This window comes from Cherax quadricarinatus, chromosome 79 (genome assembly GCF_038502225.1).
Source record: "Cherax quadricarinatus isolate ZL_2023a chromosome 79, ASM3850222v1, whole genome shotgun sequence".
In the NCBI taxonomy this organism is placed as follows: Eukaryota; Metazoa; Arthropoda; class Malacostraca; order Decapoda; family Parastacidae; genus Cherax; species Cherax quadricarinatus.
This window is the reverse complement of record NC_091370.1, coordinates 16280761-16306564: the sequence shown is the minus strand read 5'-3', so window position 1 is coordinate 16306564 and position 25804 is coordinate 16280761. Positions and strand designations below refer to the sequence as shown.

The window sequence follows — 25804 nt, the reverse complement described above, 5'->3', positions numbered from 1 at the left end:
CTGTATTCACCTTTAATTTTCTTCTTTTGCACACCCTACCAAATTCATCCACCAATCTCTGCAACTTCTCTTCAGAATCTCCCAAGAGCACAGTGTCATCAGCAAAGAGCAGCTGTGACAACTCCCACTTTGTGTGTGGTTCTTTATCTTTTAACTCCACGCCTCTTGCCAAGACCCTCGCATTTACTTCTCTTACAACCCCATCTATAAATATATTAAACAACCACGGTGACATCACACATCCTTGTCTAAGGCCTACTTTTACTGGGAAAAAATTTCCCTCTTTCCTACATACTCTAACTTGAGCCTCACTATCCTCGTAAAAACTCTTCACTGCTTTCAGTAACCTACCTCCTACACCATACACTTGCAACATCTGCCACATTGCCCCCCTATCCACCCTGTCATACGCCTTTTCCAAATCCATAAATGCCACAAAGACCTCTTTAGCCTTATCTAAATACTGTTCACTTATATGTTTCACTGTAAACACCTGGTCCACACACCCCCTACCTTTCCTAAAGCCTCCTTGTTCATCTGCTATCCTATTCTCCGTCTTACTCTTAATTCTTTCAATTATAACTCTACCATACACTTTACCAGGTACACTCAACAGACTTATCCCCCTATAATTTTTGCACTCTCTTTTATCCCCTTTGCCTTTATACAAAGGAACTATGCATGCTCTCTGCCAATCCCTAGGTACCTTACCCTCTTCCATACATTTATTAAATAATTGCACCAACCACTCCAAAACTATATCCCCACCTGCTTTTAACATTTCTATCTTTATTCCATCAATCCCGGCTGCCTTACCCCCTTTCATTTTACCTACTGCCTCACGAACTTCCCCCACACTCACAACTGGCTCTTCCTCACTCCTACAAGATGTTATTCCTCCTTGCCCTATACACGAAATCACAGCTTCCCTATCTTCATCAACATTTAACAATTCCTCAAAATATTCCTTCCATCTTCCCAATACCTCTAACTCTCCATTTAATAACTCTCCTCTCCTATTTTTAACTGACAAATCCATTTGTTCTCTAGGCTTTCTTAACTTGTTAATCTCACTCCAAAACTTTTTCTTATTTTCAACAAAATTTGTTGATAACATCTCACCCACTCTCTCATTTGCTCTCTTTTTACATTGCTTCACCACTCTCTTAACTTCTCTCTTTTTCTCCATATACTCTTCCCTCCTTGCATCACTTCTACTTTGTAAAAACTTCTCATATGCTAACTTTTTCTCCCTTACTACTCTCTTTACATCATCATTCCACCAATCGCTCCTCTTCCCTCCTGCACCCACTTTCCTGTAACCACAAACTTCTGCTGAACACTCTAACACTACATTTTTAAACCTACCCCATACCTCTTCGACCCCATTGCCTATGCTCTCATTCGCCCATCTATCCTCCAATAGCTGTTTATATCTTACCCTAACTGCCTCCTCTTTTAGTTTATAAACCTTCACCTCTCTCTTCCCTGATGCTTCTATTCTCCTTGTATCCCATCTACCTTTTACTCTCAGTGTAGCTACAACTAGAAAGTGATCTGATATATCTGTGGCCCCTCTATAAACATGTACATCCTGAAGTCTACTCAACAGTCTTTTATCTACCAATACATAATCCAACAAACTACTGTCATTTCGCCCTACATCATATCGTGTATACTTATTTATCCTCTTTTTCTTAAAATATGTATTACCTATAACTAAACCCCTTTCTATACAAAGTTCAATCAAAGGGCTCCCATTATCATTTACACCTGGCACCCCAAACTTACCTACCACACCCTCTCTAAAAGTTTCTCCTACTTTAGCATTCAAGTCCCCTACCACAATTACTCTCTCACTTGGTTCAAAGGCTCCTATACATTCACTTAACATCTCCCAAAATCTCTCTCTCTCCTCTGCATTCCTCTCTTCTCCAGGTGCATACACGCTTATTATGACCCACTTCTCGCATCCAACCTTTACTTTAATCCACATAATTCTTGAATTTACACATTCATATTCTCTTTTCTCCTTCCATAACTGATCATTTAACATTACTGCTACCCCTTCCTTTGCTCTAACTCTCTCAGATACTCCAGATTTAATCCCATTTATTTCCCCCCACTGAAACTCTCCTACCCCCTTCAGCTTTGTTTCGCTTAGGGCCAGGACATCCAACTTCTTTTCATTCATAACATCAGCAATCATCTGTTTCTTGTCATCCGCACTACATCCACGCACATTTAAGCAACCCAGTTTTATAAAGTTTTTCTTCTTCTCTTTTTTAGTAATTGTATACAGGAGAAGGGGTTACTAGCCCATTGCTCCCGGCATTTTAGTCGCCTCATACGACACGCATGGCTTACGGAGGAAAGATTCTTTTCCACTTCCCCATGGACAATAGAAGAAATAAAAAAGAACAAGAGCTATTTAGAAAAAGGAGAAAAACCTAGATGTATGTATATATATATATGCATGTGCGTGTCTGTGAAGTGTGACCAAAGTGTAAGTAGGAGTAGCAAGATATCCCTGTTATAGAGGAATAAGTTTACTGAGTATACCAGGAAAAGTATACGGTAGAGTTATAATTGAAAGAATTAGAGGTAAGACAGAATGTAGAATTGTGGATGAGCAAGGAGGCTTCAGAGTGGGTAGGGGATGTGTAGATCAAGTGTTTACATTGAAGCATATATGTGAACAGTATTTAGATAAAGGTAGGGAAGTTTTTATTGCATTTATGGATTTAGAAAAGGCATATGATAGTGGATAGAGGAGCAATGTGGCAGATGTTGCAAGTTTATGGAATAGGTGGTAAGTTACTAAATGCTGTAAAGAGCTTTTATGAGGATAGTGAGGCTCAGGTTAGGGTATGTAGAAGAGAGGGAGAATACTTCCCGGTAAAAGTAGGTCTTAGACAGGGATGTGTAATGTCACCATGGTTGTTTAATATATTTATAGATGGGGTTGTAAAAGAAGTAAATGCTAGGGTGTTCGGGAGAGGGGTGGGATTAAATTATGGGGAATCAAATTCAAAATGGGAATTGACACAGTTACTTTTTGCTGATGATACTGTGCTTATGGGAGATTCTAAAGAAAAATTGCAAAGGTTAGTGGATAAGTTTGAGAATGTGTGTAAAGGTAGAAAGTTGAAAGTGAACATAGAAAAGAGTAAGGTGATGAGGGTATCAAATGATTTAGATAAAGAAAAATTGGATATCAAATTGGGGAGGAGGAGTATGGAAGAAGTGAATGTTTTCAGATACTTGGGAGTTGACGTGTCGGCAGATGGATTTATGAAGGATGAGGTTAATCATAGAACTGATGAGGGAAAAAAGTTGAGTGGTGCGTTGAGGTATATGTGGAGTCAAAAAACGTTATCTATGGAGGCAAAGAAGGGAATGTATGAAAGTATAGTAGTACCAACACTCTTATATGGATGTGAAGCTTGGGTGGTAAATGCAGCAGCGAGGAGACGGTTGGAGGCAGTGGAGATGTCCTGTTTAAGGGCAATGTGTGGTGTAAATATTATGCAGAAAATTCGGAGTGTGAAAATTAGGAGAAGGTGTGGAGTTAATAAAAGTATTAGTCAGAGGGCAGAAGAGGGGTTGTTGAGGTGGTTTGGTCATTTAGAGAGAATGGATCAAAGTAGAATGACATGGAAAGCATATAAATCTATAGGGGAAGGAAGGCGGGGTAGGGGTCGTCCTCAAAAGGGTTGGAGAGAGGGGGTAAAGGAGGTTTTGTGGGCTAGGGGCTTGGACTTCCAGAAAGCATGCGTGAGCTTGTTAGATAGGAGTGAATGGAGACGAATGGTACTTGGGACCTGATGATCTGTTGGAGTGTGAGCAGGGTAATATTTAGTGAAGGGATTCAGGGAAACCGGTTATTTTCATATAGTCGGACTTGAGTCCTGGAAATGGGAAGTACAATGCCTGCACTTTAAAGGAGGGGTTTGGGATATTGGCAGTTTGGAGGGATATGTTGTGTATCTTTATATGTGTATGCTTCTAGACTGTTGTATTCTGAGCACCTCTGCAAAAGCAGTGATAATGTGTGAGTGTGGTGAAAGTGTTGAATGATGATGAAAGTATTTTCTTTTTGGGGATTTTCTTTCTTTTTTGGGTCACCCTGCCTCGGTGGGAGATGGCCGACTTGTTGGAAAAATATATATATATATATATATATATATATATATATATATATATTGAGGTAGTAGGTTGGTAGACAGCAACCACCCAGGGAGGTACTACCGTCCTGCCAAGTGAGTGTAAAACGAAAGCCTGTAATTGTTTTACATGATGGTAGGATTGCTGGTGTCCTTTTTTCTGTCTCATGAACATGCAAGATTTCAGGTACGTCTTGCTACTTCTACTTACACTTAGGTCACACTACACATACATGTACAAGCACATATATACACACCCCTCTGGGTTTTCTTCTATTTTCTTTCTAGTTCTTATTCTTGTTTATTTCCTCTTATCTCCATGGGGAAGTGGAACAGAATTCTTCCTCCGTAAGCCATGCGTGTTGTAAGAGGCGACTAAAATGCCGGGAGCAAGGGGCTAGTAACCTCTTCTCCTGTATATATTACTAAATGTAAAAGGAGAAACTTTCGTTTTTCCTTTTGGGCCACCCTGCCTCGGTGGGATGCGGCCGGCGTGTTGAAAGAAAAGAATATATATATATTTTTTTTTTTTTCAACAAGTCAGCCGTCTCCCACCGAGGCAGGGTGACCCAAAAAAGAAAGAAAATCCCTAAAAAGAAAATACTTTCATCATCATTCAACACTTTCACCACACTCACACATTTTCACTGTTTTTGCAGAGGTGCTCAGAATACAACAGTTTAGAAGCATTCACATATAAAGATACATATATATAAAACCTTTGTAGTTATAATTATATCATCACATATACCATATGTTGCATCCACCTACAGTTTCATTATTATCATTGTCATTGGTAATTTCAAGACAAAAAAAAAATTTGTTAGGCTTTTTGTTAGGTTGTGTGAGGAATGTAACCATGTTTTTCTCATAAGTTCTTCAGTTCATTTTACACAATTTTTTAATCGAGCCATTTTTCCAAAATGTAACGACCATGTTAATTGACAGCCAACTGTATGTGATGTATATATTTTATGAGTAATTAATGTTTTAGTCTACAGTATCATTATATGAACATAAACAATGTTATAACTAGAACAGATTGATGTACAGTATTAATGTTATTTGGCTGTAATAGTATTTTAATAATAGCAGCAGCAGTAGTAGTATTAGTAATAGTAGTAGCAGTGGTGTAGCTGTAGGAAGCAGGGAGAGTGGTTGTTTTCCCTGAGCATATTAAATGTTTTATTTGCCCTTTTTGTTTACTGTAGCATTCCCAATTATATATTGTGCTAATTTATATTCAAAACATACAGTTTTGTTTTTCCTATAATGCTCTATACAGAAGAACTTGGATAATGAGAGCTACATTATTATTATTATAATCAAGGGGGAAGCACTAAACCTGGAGGATTATACAGCAATGAGAGCTACAGAGCTATAAATGATAGAAAGTGTTCATCCAAATGATGTCAAACATCACAACACTTTTGAAAGTGACTTAGTTTTACCACTACAAGAATACATATAGGCCTTTTTCATGTTTTTAAATGATGGAATTGTTAACTATTAGTGATCATTTCATTTTACAATTAAGAATGTTGATGAAAGATGCACAAAACAGCAATTACTACCATAAAATAAGCTATGTTTAAGATAGTAAGCAGAGCCTTTTTATTGTAATAAGTGTTCAATTCCCATGATGTTAGAACTCTGCTATGCCACTGAATAGAAGTAGTAGTAGGTGCAGTAATATCAGTTATATATGCATGGCATGTTTTGTGCCTCAGGTGAGATCGTTCGAAGGTGCCCTTTCCCACCATCAACAGCACCTCCCACTCCACCCAGAGCATAACCTCTGCAGAAATAAAACACACTGAACACACTGTCTTTAAAGCATAGAACACCTCTTTTGTTTATTAATGTAAACATCAACTACGAGCAGGTTATTGTGAAACAAAAACTACAAACAAATCATAGATCAGTAATAACAGAATACTCATTAAAGATTTTGAAAATTTTGGCTTACCCTAAATTTTACTCTGAGGGTCTAATTACCCTTAAATGTGGTTTTTACCTTAAAGCCGAAGCACTGGGGTCTGAGAAAAAAGAAAAACCAAGCATGGTATGTCACCCCTTGCTACCAGGTGGCATCCTAGGCTGCCACCTGTACCACATATACTCAGGACTTCCACAGTGTGTTTGTATAACAGTGGTGATGGCAACACTAACAATATTGTATTCTGATATTTAATAGCTTCTTGAAAACTTCACATAAACACTCGCATATTTTGGGGACTTTACCAAAGGAAGATAATCTAGCAGATACTTGGAAAGTATGAAAAATTGTGCCATTGTTTGAAAGAGAATTATAAGAGGAGACCTTTCAAACTAGCCTTTTTTGTTTTTAACTAATAAGTTTATTTTAATTTATTAACACATCGGCAGACTCCCACCAAGGCAGGGTGGCCCAAAAAAGAAAAACTTTCATCATTATTCACTCCATCACTGTCTTGTCACTGATTGTCAAAAAATTGTATGCAACATCTAGAGGCCAAAAAACCTATTAAACAACTCATCTTCAGATCAGCACCATCCCATTCAGTACATCTATTGCAGGGTGGTTCAAAGGAGGAGACACCATCATTCAATAGCTGTCTTACCAGAAGTGAACAGATTGAAATGATAGCAATTACTGTATATAGACCTTATGGAGGAGCAGATAGTATGTGCTTGAATTTCCCAAAAAAAAAGGCTGACCCTGTTAGTAAAGAGGGTCAGAGCCTGTAAGCAGGGTGCCCTGCTTCAACCCATTTTGGGAAAAGAATATGTGTATTCATTTATTTTATTTAAAGTGGACAATTCCAATAATCTTTTTTTTAACACACCAGTCCTCTCCCATTGGTGCAGGGTGACACCCCCCCCCCCAAAAAAAAAGAGGAAATGTATTCAGTGTTATTTATTCAGTCAGTGTCTTGCCAGAAGTATTCAAATATCACAGTCTTTCAAACTGTAATATCCTTACCCCTCAGGAATAAAGACACTGCAAACACTGTACTGTGGATCTCCAGGATTCAAGTCCAGTTAACTGGTTTCCCTGAATCACTTCATAAATGTTACTTTACTCACACTTGTCTCCACTCACTCCAGTCTAATGCATTCACACAACCCTGGTGGATGTTCTAGCCCCTAGTGCTCCAAACATAACCATTCCTGGGATGAACTTGTGTGGGTTATTGAGAAAATGCTGTTGATGTACACATTCAAGCAAGGGTGTGAGCATATGATAATTCCAGAATAACTTTGACACCAGATGGCTCTAACCCCATGTAGAATACCAGTATGTAGAGTGACCTAGATTTGCACAATTGCATCCCACATAAAAAAGAAAATTATTATTTGACTTATGACACTAAATACTTTTCATTGACTTTACTCAGCTTATTAACTGTATGTTGCATATTTGGTGACTGAAGTAGTTATGCATTTCTGGACCCCTTACCTCACCGAAGTTTACGCAATACAGTGTATCACTGGGCTCGGTAGGTATTGTTCTTCATCAGGATTAGGGTAATTGAAAACCTTCAAGGCTGAGGGACTGATCACTTCATCTTTTTCTCTTTCGTATGTAATATCTGTATTGAATTGAAAATCCACTGGTTGGCAAAAAATCTTGAAAATAAAGATACCCAGGTGTTTCACATGTGTATAATTCATCAGCCTGTTAATATTGTATATTTTATTGTAATGAGGGGTATTGTTCTTGCCTGGGTCAGAGGCCAACTCATAGTACACAGTACCATCGATCAACATGAGAAACAAATGAACATTATCTCTCTCTCAGAACCAGAATCCACTGCTCATCACTCCACCCTCAGAGTACCCATTGCAACAGATGGCAGCAGACTTGTTCTAGCTTGACTGCTCAGTGTATATGGCCTAGACAATAGGCTGAAGTGGGGCATTTCATCTACCTACTGGCACCTCATCTGCTGCCCTCATTCCAGAACTGATGAACTAGTTTACAAGGTGGTGTGTGTGCCATAAAATTTGGAAAGTTTTAAGGTCAAATATGATAAATTTAAAAACAAAAGACAGTAAATCATAAGGAAAAATATAATAATAGTTGTAAATACTCTTACTCAAACTTGCATTTACACTACATGCAAATGCCTATACAGTACATTCCTTTACTAGAGCATATAAATTCTTTAGTGCTTATACATAATGACAGTTATTATTTACATCAAATAGGCCATTTTTTTATTTCGTGTATCAGTTAGTTATAACATTACATATTGCCTAATGAGTGTTGGGGTCTGCAGGTGGATGAGCAAGACATCTTAAGCAGCTGGGTGAGAGACAATGGAAATGAGGATGACGATGTATGTATGCTTGGTCTTCAATTTTTTCTAGTTTAAATCTGCAGAGTTTTACCAAAATAACTGAGGACCATATGTTGGTAAATTTATAAAGCATTATAGTTTACAAAGGTGTAACTTGAGGAACATTAACATTTGAGTTAATAGTAATAATAGGTCATCAAACTATTATGTTTCCCTCTGACCAAGACTCAGTGGTACTAATCTGGCCCAATGATATACACATTACCTATAGCTCATTACCATTTTTTTTTTACCACAACAGCTGTCTTCCACCAAGGTAGGGTGACCCAAAAGAGGAAACACATTCACCATCATTCATTCAGTTACTGTCTTGTCAGAAGTGTGCTGACATGACAATTCAGATTACCCTCTGACTGTTTCATCTCTGCCTCTTTTTTCATCACACAGGCACTGCTCTTCCTGTCTCTAGGATTTAGGTCTTGCTAACAAATTTCCCTGAATCCCTTCATGAATGTTCCTTTGCTCACACCCCAACAGCACATTCATTAAAAACCACCTGTCCCACTAGCCAGGCACACTCTTGGGCTATGATGTTCTCTTCCCCTACACCATTGTCATAAGGAGACCCTGGAGGAGGATGGACACAAAAATACACCTCAACCCTCCTGCCGAGTGCCAGGCACCACTGGACTTTTCACTACTTTAAGCCATGTTGAATTTCCCCCATCCCTGAATGAGGCAGTATTCTTACTGGCTATCTATTTGAATATTCAAATAATATATTATGGTTTCTTTGGTAGACATTTCAAGTACAAAATACCAGAGACAATAAAGACAATAAATCACTTGTCAGACCTCACCTTGAATATACTGTACAGTTTTGTTTCTCAATTTATATACAAGATGAAGATAAACTGGGGAGAGTGTGGAGAAGGGCAACAGAACTCGTACCTTCACTAATACACACTCAAAATTATACTATTGTAAACTGTCCTACTTATAATATTTTGCTACCTCTCTATTGTAAATTGTATCAATTTTAATATTTTTGCTACTTAGTAGTAGTGGTAGTACATATATCCCTCATTCTTACTTCCCATATCCCCTTCTTCCTTCCTCCCTTTAGGAAACAAACCCCATGAAGAGAAACTCAGAGTGCGTTATCTACTCTATTTCTTAGAAAACAAAAACTGCTAGATCTTATTCATACCTTTCAAGTTTCTAAACAAATTTGATATGCTCAAATGTGAAGTGCTGTTTTGACGACAGAGTGATTCAATGATGAAAAATAATTTAAAAACTCTAGGCATGAGGTGCAGTGCAAATGTGCACAATTTTTTTTGTTTATAAATCACTGGAATACACTGATCACTGATGTTGTAAGTGCAAAACATACCGCCCTCTAAGAACAGGTTGGAGAAGCAGTGTGTAAATCTTACTTGCCTGGAGTACTGGTACATGGAGACAATATAAGGAATGACTTTGGTCAAAGGAACACATGTTAGGTCACAAAAACATTGAGGATAATCAGATGGCCATGGACCACTCAGGGCATAGTAATAGTACAGTAGTATTTGAATAGATAGTAATAATGGTTATGGCAATAGTAGTAGTAGTAGTAGTTGTGGGAGCAGTACATGGAATACTGTAAGGCTAAAACAGAACCTATTTGTTCAGCATTTAGAAAGTAGTATGCAATTTTTAAGTTCCAACAAGAGTTCTTTCATTCCCATTATATAAAATAGACTTTTATTTATATTTCATCTGATCACATAAAATATTGTATCTACTAAATTACATTACTGGTAGAATCTCATCATATTGTGAAAGTAAAAAAATGTGAAATAGTGAATTGGATCTTTAGTATTAATAGTTATCTTTTTTGTATTATCAGAGTGTACCTGGCAGTGTGAAGATGGGAAGAAGGCAGAAAAATAGAAAGGCAAGGAAGGAGGCAAGACGCCTAGAGAGGAAGAGGAGGATGCAAGAGAACCGGCAAAGGATTCGGCAAGCTGGCAGGTATTTCACGTCCCATGAACTGTTTTTTATCTTTTAGAATAAAAATAATTTTTCAGTGAGATGGGATAAGTTGTCCCATTCAGAGACCTTTGATGAGAGTTATTCACAAGAATTCTCACATATTATTTTTGTAAACATTACTTACAGGTTTGAATTGGAAATTTTGCATCTTTCTCACTCACACTCACTCATGTGCACACATGATTTGGACACACGATTATTTATGTTCCTATAGACATGTTTGTATCCCTCGCATGGTTATTTATGTTCCTATAAAGATTACTGTATCCCTTACATGGTAATTTATGTTCATATAAACCCAACTGTATCCCTCACATGGGATGCTGCAAACCCTCACTGTGGCTCAGTTCCTGGTGAGATAGAATGCCCTAGTGAATTCTTTAATAGCTTTCATGGCAAGGACTGCAAGGCTAATGTTACTTGTCAATGGTCCAAGCAGACTGAAATGTCATCATAAGCTTTCTCCTTTGTGTGGGTTATTTGTGTATTGTTCTGGTCATGGTATTGTGCCTATTTGTTCTTCATACTAATGTTAGTTGTCTGGAGTAGAGGGGGTAATGGAAGCTGCTGTCTGTTTGATAAATTATGTATTCTTTAGCAGTACAGAATATTTCTGAATACGTATGTATAATGTTTCTAAATATGATCTTTCTATGAGATAAAAGTTTTACTTCAATTACTCAGACGTAAAGTTCACCAGCAATTGAACCAGGAGAAACAAAGGAATAATCGACGGTTGAACCGCAGAAGAAACAGGTAAGACCCATTATAATAACTCGTGGTATAGTCTAGTGAAGATAATAATTTTATAAGAAAACACAGAAAAGAGCAAGATAACAAGAGTTATAAAAAGTTTAGGTAATGAAAGATTGGATGTCAAATTAGAGAAGAGTATACAGGAAGTGTATACATTTAGATACTGTACACATTTAGATACTGTATGCATTTAGATACTGTATGCATTTAGATACTGTACTTGGAAGTGGATGTATTTGCAGATGGGGCTGTAAAAGACAAAATGACTCATACAATGAGGCAAAAAAAAAATAGCTGGAATGTTGAGGAGTCTAAGGAAAGAGGTTCATCATTGAATACAAAAGGAATGTACTATAGTAAAGTGGGGCCAATACTTGCTTGAGTGTTCACAGAAGGAGGCTTGATGTGCCATTATTCTATTCACTTTTTAAACATTTAATTTTTAATGTAAATTAGGGATTTTGCATAACTTTGATATTACTGTTATATTTTACATTTAATCTAAGTTTATTTACTTTCCAATTAAATTTTTTCCTAAGACAAAATGGCCGACTTTCAAAGAATTCATGGAAAAAGCTCAGGAAGCATCGGCAAAAAAAAAACTGGAAGCACCAGAATGGTAAGGCATTACAGTAGCTGTGATTAATAAATGGGAAATACAGTGCTTGCATTCAGAGTACAGGCACTGTACTTTTCACCTCCAGGACTCAAGTCCATCTAACCAGTTTCCCTGAATACCTTTATAAATGTTACCTTGCTCATACTTATTATTATTATTTGTAGTCTTTCTTAGCTGTAGAAGACTCTGATGTGCACATGGTATGTATATGAAAGTATGGACCATACAGTATTAGGTAACTTAATATGATATTGCTGTTAATTATAATGTTAATATGCTTTCACACCATATTGTTGCAGAAACATCAGCACAAGCTGGCAACAGCACAGCTCTACATATGGATGGTGGTAATGGAGATCTAAACTCAACAGTCCCCCAGGTAATGGTGTTTGAGGTTCGCTGACTCATCATTATAAGAGAATACTCATAATTCGTACTTAAATTATTACAAAGATGTTTTATGTTCACACTGGTATTACAATGATATTATTCTTATATTGGTGCCATATTTGAGATGTTTTATGCTGACATTGGTATAGGAGGGCCCCACTTACACAGCAGATTAAGTTCTGAGCTACTAATGTAAAGGAAAAATTTCTTAACATGAAACATACATAGCCTTTTTTTTTTCTTTCAGATGCATATAAAAGCCTGATAACGTGTTGATACCATCATATATTAAGTGAGCAATAGAGTTAGGCCTAAGAAATGCACATACAGTGCACACATTACTTACTTTTATATACATAATTTTTTAACAAATCGGCCGTGTCCCACCGAGGCAGGTGGTATACGGGATAATTTATACAGGAGAAGGGGTTATTAGCCCCTTGCTCATGGCATTTTAGTTGCCTCTTATGATGCGCATGGCTTACAGAGGAAGAATTCTTTTCCACTTCCCCATGGAGAAAACATACTTTCCGTAAAGTATTTTCAACTTTAACTTATAGTGAGTAGTGAATATATTTATTGTATGAAGTCTGAATGAATGAAAAATGGGTATAATTGAAAAACTGCTGAATTAGCGAAATGATGTAAAGTGAAGTGCTGTAAAGCAGGGCTCTCCTGTACTGTATTACACTGTTGTTTTATTCTTATGTTGGTATTATAATAATATTTGTATACATACATACATATACATGTATTATTACACTGATACTTTTATGCATATACTGTACAACTATGATATAATCCTTAGTGTTAAGTAGTCTGTAAGCCAATAATGTTAAGTTGGCCCATAATGCCTAGGCATAATAGAGGCTCTCTTTGTATTGCAACCCACTATTGTAAATACAAAATCTCAATGTACTGTTTGCAAAAACATAAAATAAATAAAATAAAATAAAAAATAAAATATTGGTATTCCCTTCAGTTCAGTAATTTATGTACTTGGAAAGTGCTAAACTCATAGGGGTTATATAATGCCTTTGGGATTGGAGATGATCAGGTTTGATCCAAGAAATAGGAGGTTAGCTCTAATTTCATAGTTCAAGAATACTTTACTAATCATCAGGGCACCCAACAGGCCTTGAAGAGTGCAGATACAACTGTCTCCTTTGCATAAAGAAGGCAATAGAGCACTAGCCAAGAATTACAGACCAGTAACCCTAACACACACAAAGTGGGAGTTGTCACAGCTGCTCTTTGCTGATGACACTGTGCTCTTGGGAGATTCTGAAGAGAAGTTGCAGAGATTGGTGGATGAATTTGGTAGGGTGTGCAAAAGAAGAAAATTAAAGGTGAATACAGGAAAGAGTAAGGTTATGAGGATAACAAAAAGATTAGGTGATGAAAGATTGAATATCAGATTGGAGGGAGAGAGTATGGAGGAGGTGAATGTATTCAGATATTTGGGAGTGGACGTGTCAGCGGATGGGTCTATGAAAGATGAGGTGAATCATAGAATTGATGAGGGAAAAAGAGTGAGTGGTGCACTTAGGAGTCTGTGGAGACAAAGAACTTTGTCCTTGGAGGCAAAGAGGGGAATGTATGAGAGTATAGTTTTACCAACGCTCTTATATGGGTGTGAAGCGTGGGTGATGAATGTTGCAGCGAGGAGAAGGCTGGAGGCAGTGGAGATGTCATGTCTGAGGGCAATGTGTGGTGTGAATATAATGCAGAGAATTCGTAGTTTGGAAGTTAGGAGGAGGTGCGGGATTACCAAAACTGTTGTCCAGAGGGCTGAGGAAGGGTTGTTGAGGTGGTTCGGACATGTAGAGAGAATGGAGCGAAACAGAATGACTTCAAGAGTGTATCAGTCTGTAGTGGAAGGAAGGCGGGGTAGGGGTCGGCCTAGGAAGGGTTGGAGGGAGGGGGTAAAGGAGGTTTTGTGTGCGAGGGGCTTGGACTTCCAGCAGGCATGCGTGAGCGTGTTTGATAGGAGTGAATGGAGACAAATGGTTTTTAATACTTGACGTGCTGTTGGAGTGTGAGCAAAGTAACATTTATGAAGGGATTCAGGGAAACCGGCAGGCCGGACTTGAGTCCTGGAGATGGGAAGTACAGTGCCTGCACTCTGAAGGAGGGGTGTTAATGTTGCAGTTTATAAACTGTAGTGTAAAGCACCCTTCTGGCAAGACAGTGATGGAGTGAATGATGGTGAAAGTTTTTCTTTTTCGGGCCACCCTGCCTTGGTGGGAATCGGCCGGTGTGATAATAAAAAAAAAAATAACCCTAACATCACACATCATGAAAAGTCTTTGAAAAGATTAGATGCTAAATTACATCCTTCATGGAAAAACGTGATCAGTACCATGACTCACGAAATCGTAATGACACAATTGTAAACAAACCATACCACGGGCGGGGATAGAACCCACAGTCAGAGAGTCATAAAACTCGAGACCAACATGCTAGCCACTGGGCCAACGGGCTACAACAACATTCATCCAACTAGGTATATTTATACACCGTAGGAAGGTTAGCATAGGCATCACTGTGACCACAAATGCAAGTTTTTACAGATGAATCTCCTGCCAGCATGACCCTGACTAGCTCTAACTCAAGTCTCCTCAAAGCCGTCATCATGACTCACGAAATCGTAATGACACGATTACAAACAAGCCATACCACGGGTGGGGATAGAACCCACGATCAGGGAGTCATAAAAGTCCAGACCAACGAACAGGCCCAGTGGCTACCGTGTTGGTCTGGAGTTTTATGTCTGATCATGGGTTCTATCCCCGCCCGTGTTTTTTTTTTTTTTTATGATCAGTACTAACGTAGATTTAGGATGGAATGATCATGCACGTCACTGTCCCCAAATGCAAAATGCTGGTCATAATAACCACTGTAATAAATTGTAAATCATGGCGAGATTCTGCATGCAAGGACTGGTCACCATCTAATTATATGTATCAACACAAGCAATAGCCACATTCCCATTTAGGGGATGCCTTGATGCTAGTGAAAGGCTCTTAATCCAAGAAAATGGGGCTACCCTACCCTCAAATAAAACCTGGTTACCTTAATTTTTCCCCAGGCACTATGTGAACCCAACAGGTTTAGTGCTTCTCCATAAATATGAGTTTAGCATTTCCTCATAAATATAATAATTATAATGCAATTAGAGGTGTGCATATAATCATTATTTTTCATCATGGTGTATTGAAGCTAGAGCAAGACAGACTGATAGACATTCTCCTGGGAGCTACTCCTGACAGCAGTGAGGTGGAAGACAGTCCTAGCAGTGTGGAAGACCCGTCGGCAGAGGAAAGCAGTGTGCCAGCTGACGTGGAAGGAGAAAATCAGACATCTCGCAGAAAGAACAGGAGACAAAAGAAAATGAGACGCAGAGATAAAAGTAAGGCCTAAACTAATGCTCTGTTCTTTCTTCCAACTTTTATAAATGGCTAATTTATTATTTATTGTTGCACAATAGCTGAGATGGAAATTTATTTAAATGACGGCAGGGACAGAAGTGTGGGAATGCTGCTATTAGTAGACTAAGCAGTGTTCACACCTAAAATGTCTTGCTTGCACAATTTGTTAGTCATGAAATGTGAAATCTTTGTACCAATAGGCTTAAAGGGCATATGAATTAAGTTTTTTAATGAATCCTGAGAAAGGCTGAGTATCATGTAAAATATTTGCTTAGTTACTTCTGTGCTTTTGTGGTTTTGGGGAAGGTGTGAAAATGCTGCGAGGCTAATGCAGGATTACATCCACATAAAATCTTGACATTTGTTTCAAAGACCAGGCAGTGATGGATATTTGGGTCACTGGGCTACCATCAGCAACAGCCTGGTTGACCAGGCAAGAACCAGATGACCCTGGCCCATGGCCAAGCTCTGGGAGCAGAAAAACTCTCAAAACTCATCAAAGGTTCATGACATTTCACCTACATGAGGCTTTATCAAATTGATAAAAACCTCATGTAATTGAAATGTCATAGTAATAGAGGCCTCCATTGGCTGCATGTATTGCTTTACCATTTGTCACTTATGCCATACTTTAGCTTCTTGATAATGGTTCAGGATGGATCGAAATATTTTCTAAAGTTTCCTCTCTAAAGTGTATGTTAGTTGTGAAGTTTTGCAGCCACATTATTGTGACTTATTCTGTACTGTAATCTTAGTATGTATCTGAGCAACTGAGATTTATTGAGATACAATACAAGTAAATTATTAAGCCACTTACTGTAATAAGGGTTCAAATCATTTAGTAATATTTTTGAAGTTATTAAGTAAGAAGGGGTAACAGTGTTTATGGTAGTAATATTAGCATGTTAGTGTGATACTTTGGGCAGCTAGAATATGATGTTATACTATCTATCTATATTTTCTAATAAACGAACAATTAAGCACATAGTTTTCAAGATAGTGACTGTAGGGCTGACAACATATTTTACATTTGGTTTGATTGTCATCTACGTGTCTGCCATACACAAATAACCAGCACATAGAAGAAAGGAGCTTACGACGACGTTTCGGTCCGACTTGGACCATTTACAAAGTCACACCGAAATGCCGTCGTAAGCTCCTCTCTTCTATGTGCGGGTTATTTGTGTATTGTTCCAGTCACGGTATTGTGCCTTTTTTTGTTATTTATGTGTCTGCCAAACTGACAGAAGTACTTGTAACCAAGCCTAAGCCTGGCTACTACATCAGTCAGTCTCTTCATAGTGCAGGTTGCTCTATAAACTTATCTACATTTGTATTATCACAGTGAGTGATAGATCTACTCAGTCCTCTAACTGCATTCCTATAACATTCAGTTTCATTATTTACTTCTAATATTATTTCTAATGCTAGAAACAGACACACCAAAGTTATAATCTACACTGTTCCTGCAGGGTATGTTTTTGGCTAGCTAATAAATTTTTATTATGAAGCAATAATCCAGTGTATGGTGGAGTCCATAACAATTGTACTTTAATTTCACTTTCCATGATTTTTTAGTATCTTTATCTGACTTCCCCGGTGAGTATGTTGTTGAGTCAGTATGTGAGTGATGACATAATCTCAGTAATAATTATAGTTCTTTAATCTGTATATTTTTTGTTATAGAGAAGATTCATCATCCAGGGATAAAGTTTTGCTGCAAGCAGGGAGTCAAGCACAAAAAATATCAAATTATACTCAATACCTCAGTAGAAGAGGGTGAGTGCGAAAAACGTACTTCTGTTTTGTTATTCTCTAGGGAAATCTAAGTAACCCACTCTAACACTGATATACAGTAATTAGATGTGATCCGTTTTATTTAAAGTCAGATTAGTTATTGATAATTTTATCAGGGACAGTTGAAGTTGATTTTTTTTTGTTTTGCAAGGGGGGAGGGCATTTGCAGCAGACATTGTAACCATTCTTCAGAAATTGATCAAGATGTTTAATTAATTCTGCAGAGGTTGAAGGAAGAATTGCATTGTTTTTCTAGAAGAAATTGAATGTGACAGTACATTAATTGTTTAAAGGAATGGGAATCAATTATCTTATTAACTCTGTTAGACTTTCAACTCGGCATAGGAAACTGGGCAGTGTTTTTCTGTTGCATAACATCATTTACTCCATGGGGAAGTGGAGAAGAATCCTTCCTCCATAAGCCATGCATGTCATAAGAGGCGACTAAAATTCCAGGAGCAAGGGGCTAGTAACCCCTTCTCTTGTATAAATTGCTAAATATAAAAAGAATTTTTTTTTTGGGGGGAGGGGGTTACCCTGCCTCAGTGAGAAACAACCTGAGTCTGGAGATGAACTAACATGACAACCAAATTAGGCAAACACGAGGTGGGAAAGATTACGATGTTTCTTGCAGATGCTTGCCTGTCAACCTTTCTTCATACATTTCTTGTTGTATTGCAGTAATTAGAAATAAAATTGAACATGAGTCTTGTATTTATTTTAGCAAGCTAAAAGTTTTTATTCTATATGCAGGAGATGTACCCAGGACCTCATGCAACACTACAAGTGAAATCGTAACAACATTTGCCAATCATCAGTTTGCAATAGGAGAAGAGAGTTGCAAATCAACTTTTGTATCCTGTTGTTCCAAGTTCACAGCTGACATGTGGTAAGTGCTGTTCCAAGTTTGCAGCAGACATGTGGCAAGTATTGTTCCAAGTTCACAGCAGACATGTGGTAAGTGCTGTTCCAAGTTCACAGCAGACATGTGGTAAGTGCTGTTCCAAATTCACAGCAGACATGTGGTAAGTGTTGTTCCAAGTTCACAGCAGACATGTGGTAAGTGCTGTTCCAAGTTTGCAGCAGACATGTGGTAAGTGATGTTCCAAGTTTGCAGCAGACATGTGGTAAGTGCTGTTCCAAGTTTGCAGCAGACATGTTGTAAGTGATGTTCCAAGTTTGCAGCAGACATGTGGTAAGTGTTGTTCCAAGTTTGCAGCAGACATGTGGTAAGTGATGTTCCAAGTTTGCAGCAGACATGTGGTAAGTGATGTTCCAAGTTTGCAGCAGACATGTGGTAAGTGATGTTCCAAGTTCACAGCTAACATGATAAATGCTGTTCATTTTTTTTAAGAATATATAGTGAAGTATTATTTGGAAGAACATCAAATGGTTGATCATTATTTTTATTCCATTCAAAGTCAGTGCAGTAATGGGAAAAAGTTTGATCTAACTTTACAAGAAGCCATAGTGAGTTTTTTCCCTGAAATGAAACAACACACAGTGGTAAGAGTAAAAATGTACCTTTGAAAGTACAGTGGAACCTCTACTTGCGAGTTTAATCCATTCCATGACCTTGCTCGCAACTGGATTTGCTCGTTTGCAGAATCACTTTTCCTCATTTAAATTAATTGAAATGCAATTAATCCGTTCCAGTGGAATTCTGTACTTCAATAATTTCGCTGATATCAACTCTACGGCTTATTTAGCTATCTCACTTCATCTAGTATGACATAACAAACAATATGAATAATATAGAAACATGATACGTACTCTAGAATGAATAAAATATGTCATTCATGTAGCGGTATGGGCGGTGTCGGCGGTGGACGAGAGTTTGTCTGGACACCGGGCAAAATTCTTCATGAATAATTTCGCTAATATCATCTATACGGCTTATTTATGTATCACAGTTCATCTAATATGACATAACAGACAATATAAATAACATAGAAACACGATACATACTCTAGAATGAATAAAATATGTCATTATGTAACAGGTGGAGGTGGCCACAACTGCTCCCTCTTTGTTGTGGTAAACACTGCCATCTAATTGCTGAGAAGTGAACTCCATTATTTATGCTTAGATTTCTTTCATTTTTGGTGTACATTAAGAAGCATCTTTCCATCATACATTGCCCAAGTTTCAATAAGATAGTCCAACAAACAAATGAGATACAATTCCCGAGATCAAGAGCAAGAGCCCCTCACCAGTGTCAAGGAACCTGCCTTGAGGTCTGCTCGCTTGTGGAAATTTTGCTCGCGTATGGAAGCAAAAAATCGACCCATCGACTGCTCGTATTTGGAAAAACTCGCACGTGGACACACTCGCAAGTAGAGGTTCCACTGTATATCACCAGAGAACTCATGGAAATTTGTGCTTGCCCTGATAGTGTTTATATTTTAATAAATGACACAAGAGCTTTCCAAAACTGTGAACATGTTTGTGGATGATGCAAAAATCCTATAAGACATAAGAAATATAAATTATTGTAAACCCTTGCAAGGGAACTTTGCTAAACTGAGTACTTGGAGTGATGGATGATGGAATTTGATGCAGATAAGTGCATGTGTCACAGGAGGGTCACATAAATGGAATTTGACAGACACTCATATGTCACACTTGCATACTTAGAAAACAGTGACAGTGTATTCAAACCTGTGTAGCACAAAAATTATACATTTTAGCATAATAGTAGCTCTTCTCTAAGGTATAACATTTAAGATATTTTTTATTTTAATATGTTGCCCATTCCCACTGAGGCAGGGTGACCCAAAAGAGAAACACTTTCACCATCATTCACACTATCACTGTCTTGCCAGAGGTGCACAGATATGACTGTTTAGATGTCTCTTCCAATGGCATATATCCCAAACCCCCTCGTTTAGTGTGCAGTTGCTTCACTTCCAACCTCCAGGACTCAAGTCTGGCTAACCAGTTTCTCTAAATCCTTGTTAAGCATATGGGAACACAATTCCCATGTTTAACAAAGTTTTACAATAATTTTGTTGAATTTTATCAGTTGTTTATTCTTTTTAATCTCATTCTATACATTTTTGTGCATTTCAGGAATGCTATTAAAAATAAAAAGCAAACACGCAGGATGCAACGAAAGGAGCGCCGGAAAGAGCGCCGTCATCAGCAGAAGCAGAAACGAAAAGAACAGCGGAAAGAGATAAGAAGGCAACGCAAGGAACAGAGGAGACGAAATCGTTTGCATAATGAGGAACCTGAAGTGGAGGAAGATGAAACAACAACCTTGAGTAGTAACAGTTTTCCGGCGACTTAAAAAGTAGAATAAAAAAAGCAAATAAGGGACTTATTCCAATGATACTGTATGTAGAGAACATTGCTGAAGTAGAGCAAATATTTTTTGTTAGATAACATCCCTAGTTACTATTTTTCTCACATAATAAAGAATGCATGTTGCCAGTTTGAGGCACAGTGCTGACAAGTGGTGATAAAGACACTAATTGCAGTGAAGTCCCACAGGTGTAGTTTTTCTAGTACATATATGGGGATATTTGCCTTTTTGAACTAGTACTGGCATCCCTCTGGCAAGACAGTGATGGTGAAAGTGTTTTCTTATGTTTTCAGTTGCCCTACCTTGGTGGGAGGTGGCCAGTTTGTTGAAAAAATGCTTGAAAAGCCCACCTGTGGGTGAAACATTGTAGGACTTCACTGAAGTTAGTATCTTTATTACCAAAGAGTATATGTAATAACACTTGCAATCAAACATAGGTTAATACACTGGGTTCATTAAAAATTATAAGCTTTCCAAGACAGTCTTCATTATATCCCTAACAAAAATAAATTTTCTTGGTATGTCAATTCTTTATTTGAAATATAAAAATTATAACTACAGTAAAATACATGGAGAAAATAGCGTGCTTCAACACAGTTACACTTTATATATTTAATAGTTTGTGGCAAGAAATACTTTGTTATAGTAAGCTAGGATGTGTGAAAACTGATAGGTATTTGAACACATTTTTGTAACCCTTGTGATAAAAATATATGATTATAAAATTAGTTTCATTTATCTGTTGAAAACCCTATTTACGAGTGTGTCCCTTTGTCTTTATGGCAAAGTCTTGAAAAAAATTCTGGTTATGTATTATAGGATTCAAGTTAAGTTTTTATCTACAGTATACAAGTAATAAGTTAGGTCAAAATTGTAAAAAATAAAATTTTGGTGAAAAGAATAATCTACTAATGAAAAACATGCCAACACAGCACTAATTTAGTAGTGAGATTTTAGATTTTGCCACCGAAGTGGCTAGTTTATTGTGCACCCCATATCCATCCTGTGGACGGTAGCGCGAGAGCATGTGGATACACAAAAGGCCTAGGAACTAGGCCCCAAAGGGTTAACAGGAATACATATGGATTTATATCTACATATCTATAGTTCACTTATCTGTTACAAGCAAATTTAGGAAATTTGCTTAGTATATCTGGTATCTTATTTTCATTAATAAGATATCTTGACATGTCACATAGGTTATTATACTGTCTGTCTCTGTATTCTTGAATAAGTGGACAATTAAGCACATAGTGTTCAAGAGAGTGACCATATGCCTGATCACATAATTTACATTTAGTTTGATCATCATCTGTGTGTCTCCCAAACTGCCAGAAGTACTTGTAACCAAGCCTAAGCCTGGCCACTACAACATCAGTCAGTCTGTTCACATTGCAAGTTGCTCCATAAACATACTTATCTACGTTCATGTTATCATAGTGGGTTATAGATCTACTCAGGCTTCTAACTGCATTCCTATAACAATCATCTTCATTATTTACTTCTCTTCTAATATTATTCCTAATGCTAGACACAGTTATACCAAAGTTATATTCTACGTTCTCCTTCTGGATACTCTTCTTGGCTAACATATCAACTTTATCATGAAGGAGTAATCCAATGTGTGATGGGATCCATAGCAATTGTACATTAATTCCTTTGTCCCTAATTTTTGAGTATCTATAGAGAGAAACAAGCCAACACAGCACTAATTAAGTAATGAGAAACATGCCAACACAGCACTAATTAAGTAATGAGAAACATGCCAACACAGCACTAATTAAGTAATGAGAAACATGCCAACACAGCACTAATTTAGTAATGAGAAACAGGCCAACACAGCACTAATTTGGTAATGAGAAATAAGCCAACACAGCACTAACTTGGCAATGAGAAACAAGCCAACACAGCAGTTTGGTGTGCATGTTTTGTCATTAGGATATGTGTACACAATAATTAATGTTGGCTTCACAAAGTGCATAGATTTGAGAATATACAGGATGGAATTTATAGTATGAAATAAAAAATATTTAGTGAGAAAATACGGAGGGAAATTTATAGTGTGAAATAAAAATTTTAATGAGTTTCAAAACTATTGCAATCTAGAAATGCTGTTTTCTTTTTCTGTCCATCATGAGAGGAACTGGCTGGTGTCATCATGCTACCTTAATCATAGAAAACTTCCCCTCACTCCTCCTGTTGCAATATTGCATAGCTCCTGATGACAGTCATGTGAAAGCACTTGAGCTGAAGATTTCCATTCCCCGTGGCTTGACTTGCAGTGATAAGAGCGCCTGTCTGTGATTGTATTGCAGTTCAAAAAACAGACAACTAATCACATTCAACCAAGAATGTGTTGGTTATCTCTTACCATGGAAACCTTCTTGATATACTTTACTTATAAATTTTAAAATCAAAATTATGTTTAAAAATCTTGATTCAGTAAAAACGTCTGATTAAAAATTCCTCAAGATTCCTTAGAATTATACAAATTAGATTTATTTATTCTTCTTTCAACAAACCGGCCGCATCCCACTGAAGCAGGGTGGCCCAAAAAAGAAAAACAAAAGTTTCTCTTTTTAACTATAGTAATGCATACAGGAGAAGGGGTTATCAGCCCCTTGTTCCTGGGATCTTAGTTGCCTCTTACGATACACATGGCTTACGGAGGAAGAATTCTGTTCCACTTTCCCATGGAGATTAGATTTATTTATGATTAATAAAATTTGGGAAGAATATGTTTGATATGTTTGACAAGTCTGAGCTGTGCTGTGTAACCCTTGTAGGTTTAGTGATTCTCTTTGATTATAATAATTGACAAGTCCTTAATCATTTCACCTGCACCATCATAAGGGATAGGTGAGGTGTTGGATGTTGACCATGAGGTGTTATCTTGGCCTTATAAGCCTTCAGCTGTTCTATTATTTTTACACGGTGAGGGTCTGGGTTCAATTCCCGACGAAGGGGTGGAAGCATCAGACGTGCTTCTTTACACCAGTTGTCAATGTTCACCCATCAGTAAAATGGGTACCTGGGTATTAGTCGACTGGTGTGGGTCGCATCCTGGGACACAACTGACCGAATTTGCCCAAAATGCTCCACATAACAAGGGGCTTTCTATATACGTAGTAGTATGTCATTGATGTCAGCTATGGTCTGTATACCTTGTACATGTACTTGTAGTAAATAAGGATATTATTATTATTATTATTATATAAAAGAAAATTTTAGAAAGGACTTAATTTTAAATGAGTTCTTGCTAATTAACCAATTTTACCAATTCTGTATGACATACACAGGGCAGGAGCTGACTTGACCCCTGCAACCACAACTAGGTGAGCACGCACGCACGCAAGCACACACACAGGAGGGTTAGGGGAGATATGATAATGACATACAAAATACTGAGAGGAATAGATAAGGTGGACAGACAGGATGTTCCAGAGATGGGACACAGCAACAAGGGGTCACAATTGGTAGTTGAAGACACAGATGAGTCAAAAAGATGTTAAGAAATATTTCTTTAGTCATAGAGTTGTCAGGAAGTGGAACAGCCTAGCCAGTGATGTAGTGGAGGCAGGAACCATACAGTTTTAAGACGAGGTATGACAAAGCTCATGGAGCAGGGAGAGGACTTAGTAGCGATCAGTGAAAAGATAAGATAACCTAAGATATAATATTTTCTTCGGATTTTTAACCCCGGAGGGTTAGCCACCCAGGATAACCCAAGAAAGTCAGTGCGTCATCGAGGACTGTCTAACTTATTTCCATTGGGGTCCTCAATCTTGTCCCCCAGGATGCGACCCACACCAGTCGACTAATAACACCCAGGTACCTATTTGCTGCTAGGTGAACAGGACAACAGGTGTAAGGAAATGCGTCGATATGTTTCCACCCGCCGAGAATCGAACCCGGGCCCTCCGTGTGTGAAGCGGAAGCTTTAGCCACCAGGCCTCCGGGGCCAGGAGCTATGTCTCGACCCCTGCAACCACAAATAGGTGAGTACACACACACACATTAGTTTTGGTGATTGAAAAAAAAAAAAAAAATAACTTTCTGAGTTGAATATTTTTAATTCAATTCCCCTCAAGGAAGGTTCCTTGATGTTGGTGAGGGGCTCTTGATTTAGGGAATTGGATCTGTGCTCCAGTTCCCCGAATTAAGCCTGAATGCCTTCCACATCCCCCCCCCCAGGCGCTGTATAATCCTCCGGGTTTAGCGCTTCCCCCTTGATTATAATAATAATAATAATTTAATTCAATTATTAAGCAAAATATTTGTAGGTACAGACGACAGTGGTGGAGCAGCGGAGCTCTTTATTAGCGCTGACACCAATAGTATATATTTCCTCTCTCTCTCTCTCTCTCTCTCTCTCTCTATATATATATATATATATATATATATATATATATATATATATATATATATATATATATATATATATATATATATATATATATATATATATACTTTATACCTTGTAAAATATATATATACTCCCCTTATATACCTTATAAATATCTATATTTACCCTCTTTATACCTTGTATCTATATACCCATATATTTTATAAATATATCTATATACCCTATCTATATATCCTGTTTCTTCATAAACCTTTATATATTTCTGTATACTCTCTGCAGTATATACGTAATGTATTTTGTATGTCACTTTCTGGCAATATTATTATTATTATTATAATCAAGGGGGAAGCGCTAAACCCGGAGGATTATACAGCGCCTGGGGGGGGGATGTGGAAGGCATTCAGGCTTAATTCGGGGAACAGGAGCACAGATCCAATTCCCTAAATCAAGAGCCCCTCACCAACATCAAGGAACCTTCCTTGAGGGGTTTCTGGCAATAAATGAATTACTGCGGACTCCATCCAACTGTTCCAAAATATATATCAACGTTATTTCACCCTAGTGAGTCAAGAGGCTGGACCAAAAGCTGGAGCCCAACTCCTATGAACTTTAGAGTATATAATCGGAAACGGACTCCGTTAAGGAT

General features: G+C 37.7%; 1 protein-coding gene across 3 annotated transcripts in view; it reads left to right on the top strand.

Moving 5' to 3' along the window:
- The window catches only part of LOC128702661 (glutamic acid-rich protein), a 65510-nt gene extending 43990 nt beyond the window's left edge, over nucleotides 1-21520 (top strand). The window contains exons 9-17 of one of the 3 annotated variants that reach the window (XM_053797013.2): nucleotides 8432-8491; nucleotides 10347-10471; nucleotides 11177-11248; nucleotides 11788-11867; nucleotides 12167-12246; nucleotides 15480-15669; nucleotides 17375-17467; nucleotides 18239-18374; nucleotides 20558-21520. In XM_053797013.2, the coding sequence (XP_053652988.1) occupies nucleotides 8432-8491; nucleotides 10347-10471; nucleotides 11177-11248; nucleotides 11788-11867; nucleotides 12167-12246; nucleotides 15480-15669; nucleotides 17375-17467; nucleotides 18239-18374; nucleotides 20558-20777 (1056 nt within the window). In that variant the 3' untranslated portion in view covers nucleotides 20778-21520. The remainder of the gene's footprint in view (nucleotides 1-8431; nucleotides 8492-10346; nucleotides 10472-11176; nucleotides 11249-11787; nucleotides 11868-12166; nucleotides 12247-15479; nucleotides 15670-17374; nucleotides 17468-18238; nucleotides 18375-20557) is intronic. The other 2 variants (XM_053797015.2, XM_053797014.2) reach the window with 2 other exon arrangements.
- Nucleotides 21521-25804: the final 4284 nt, after the last annotated feature.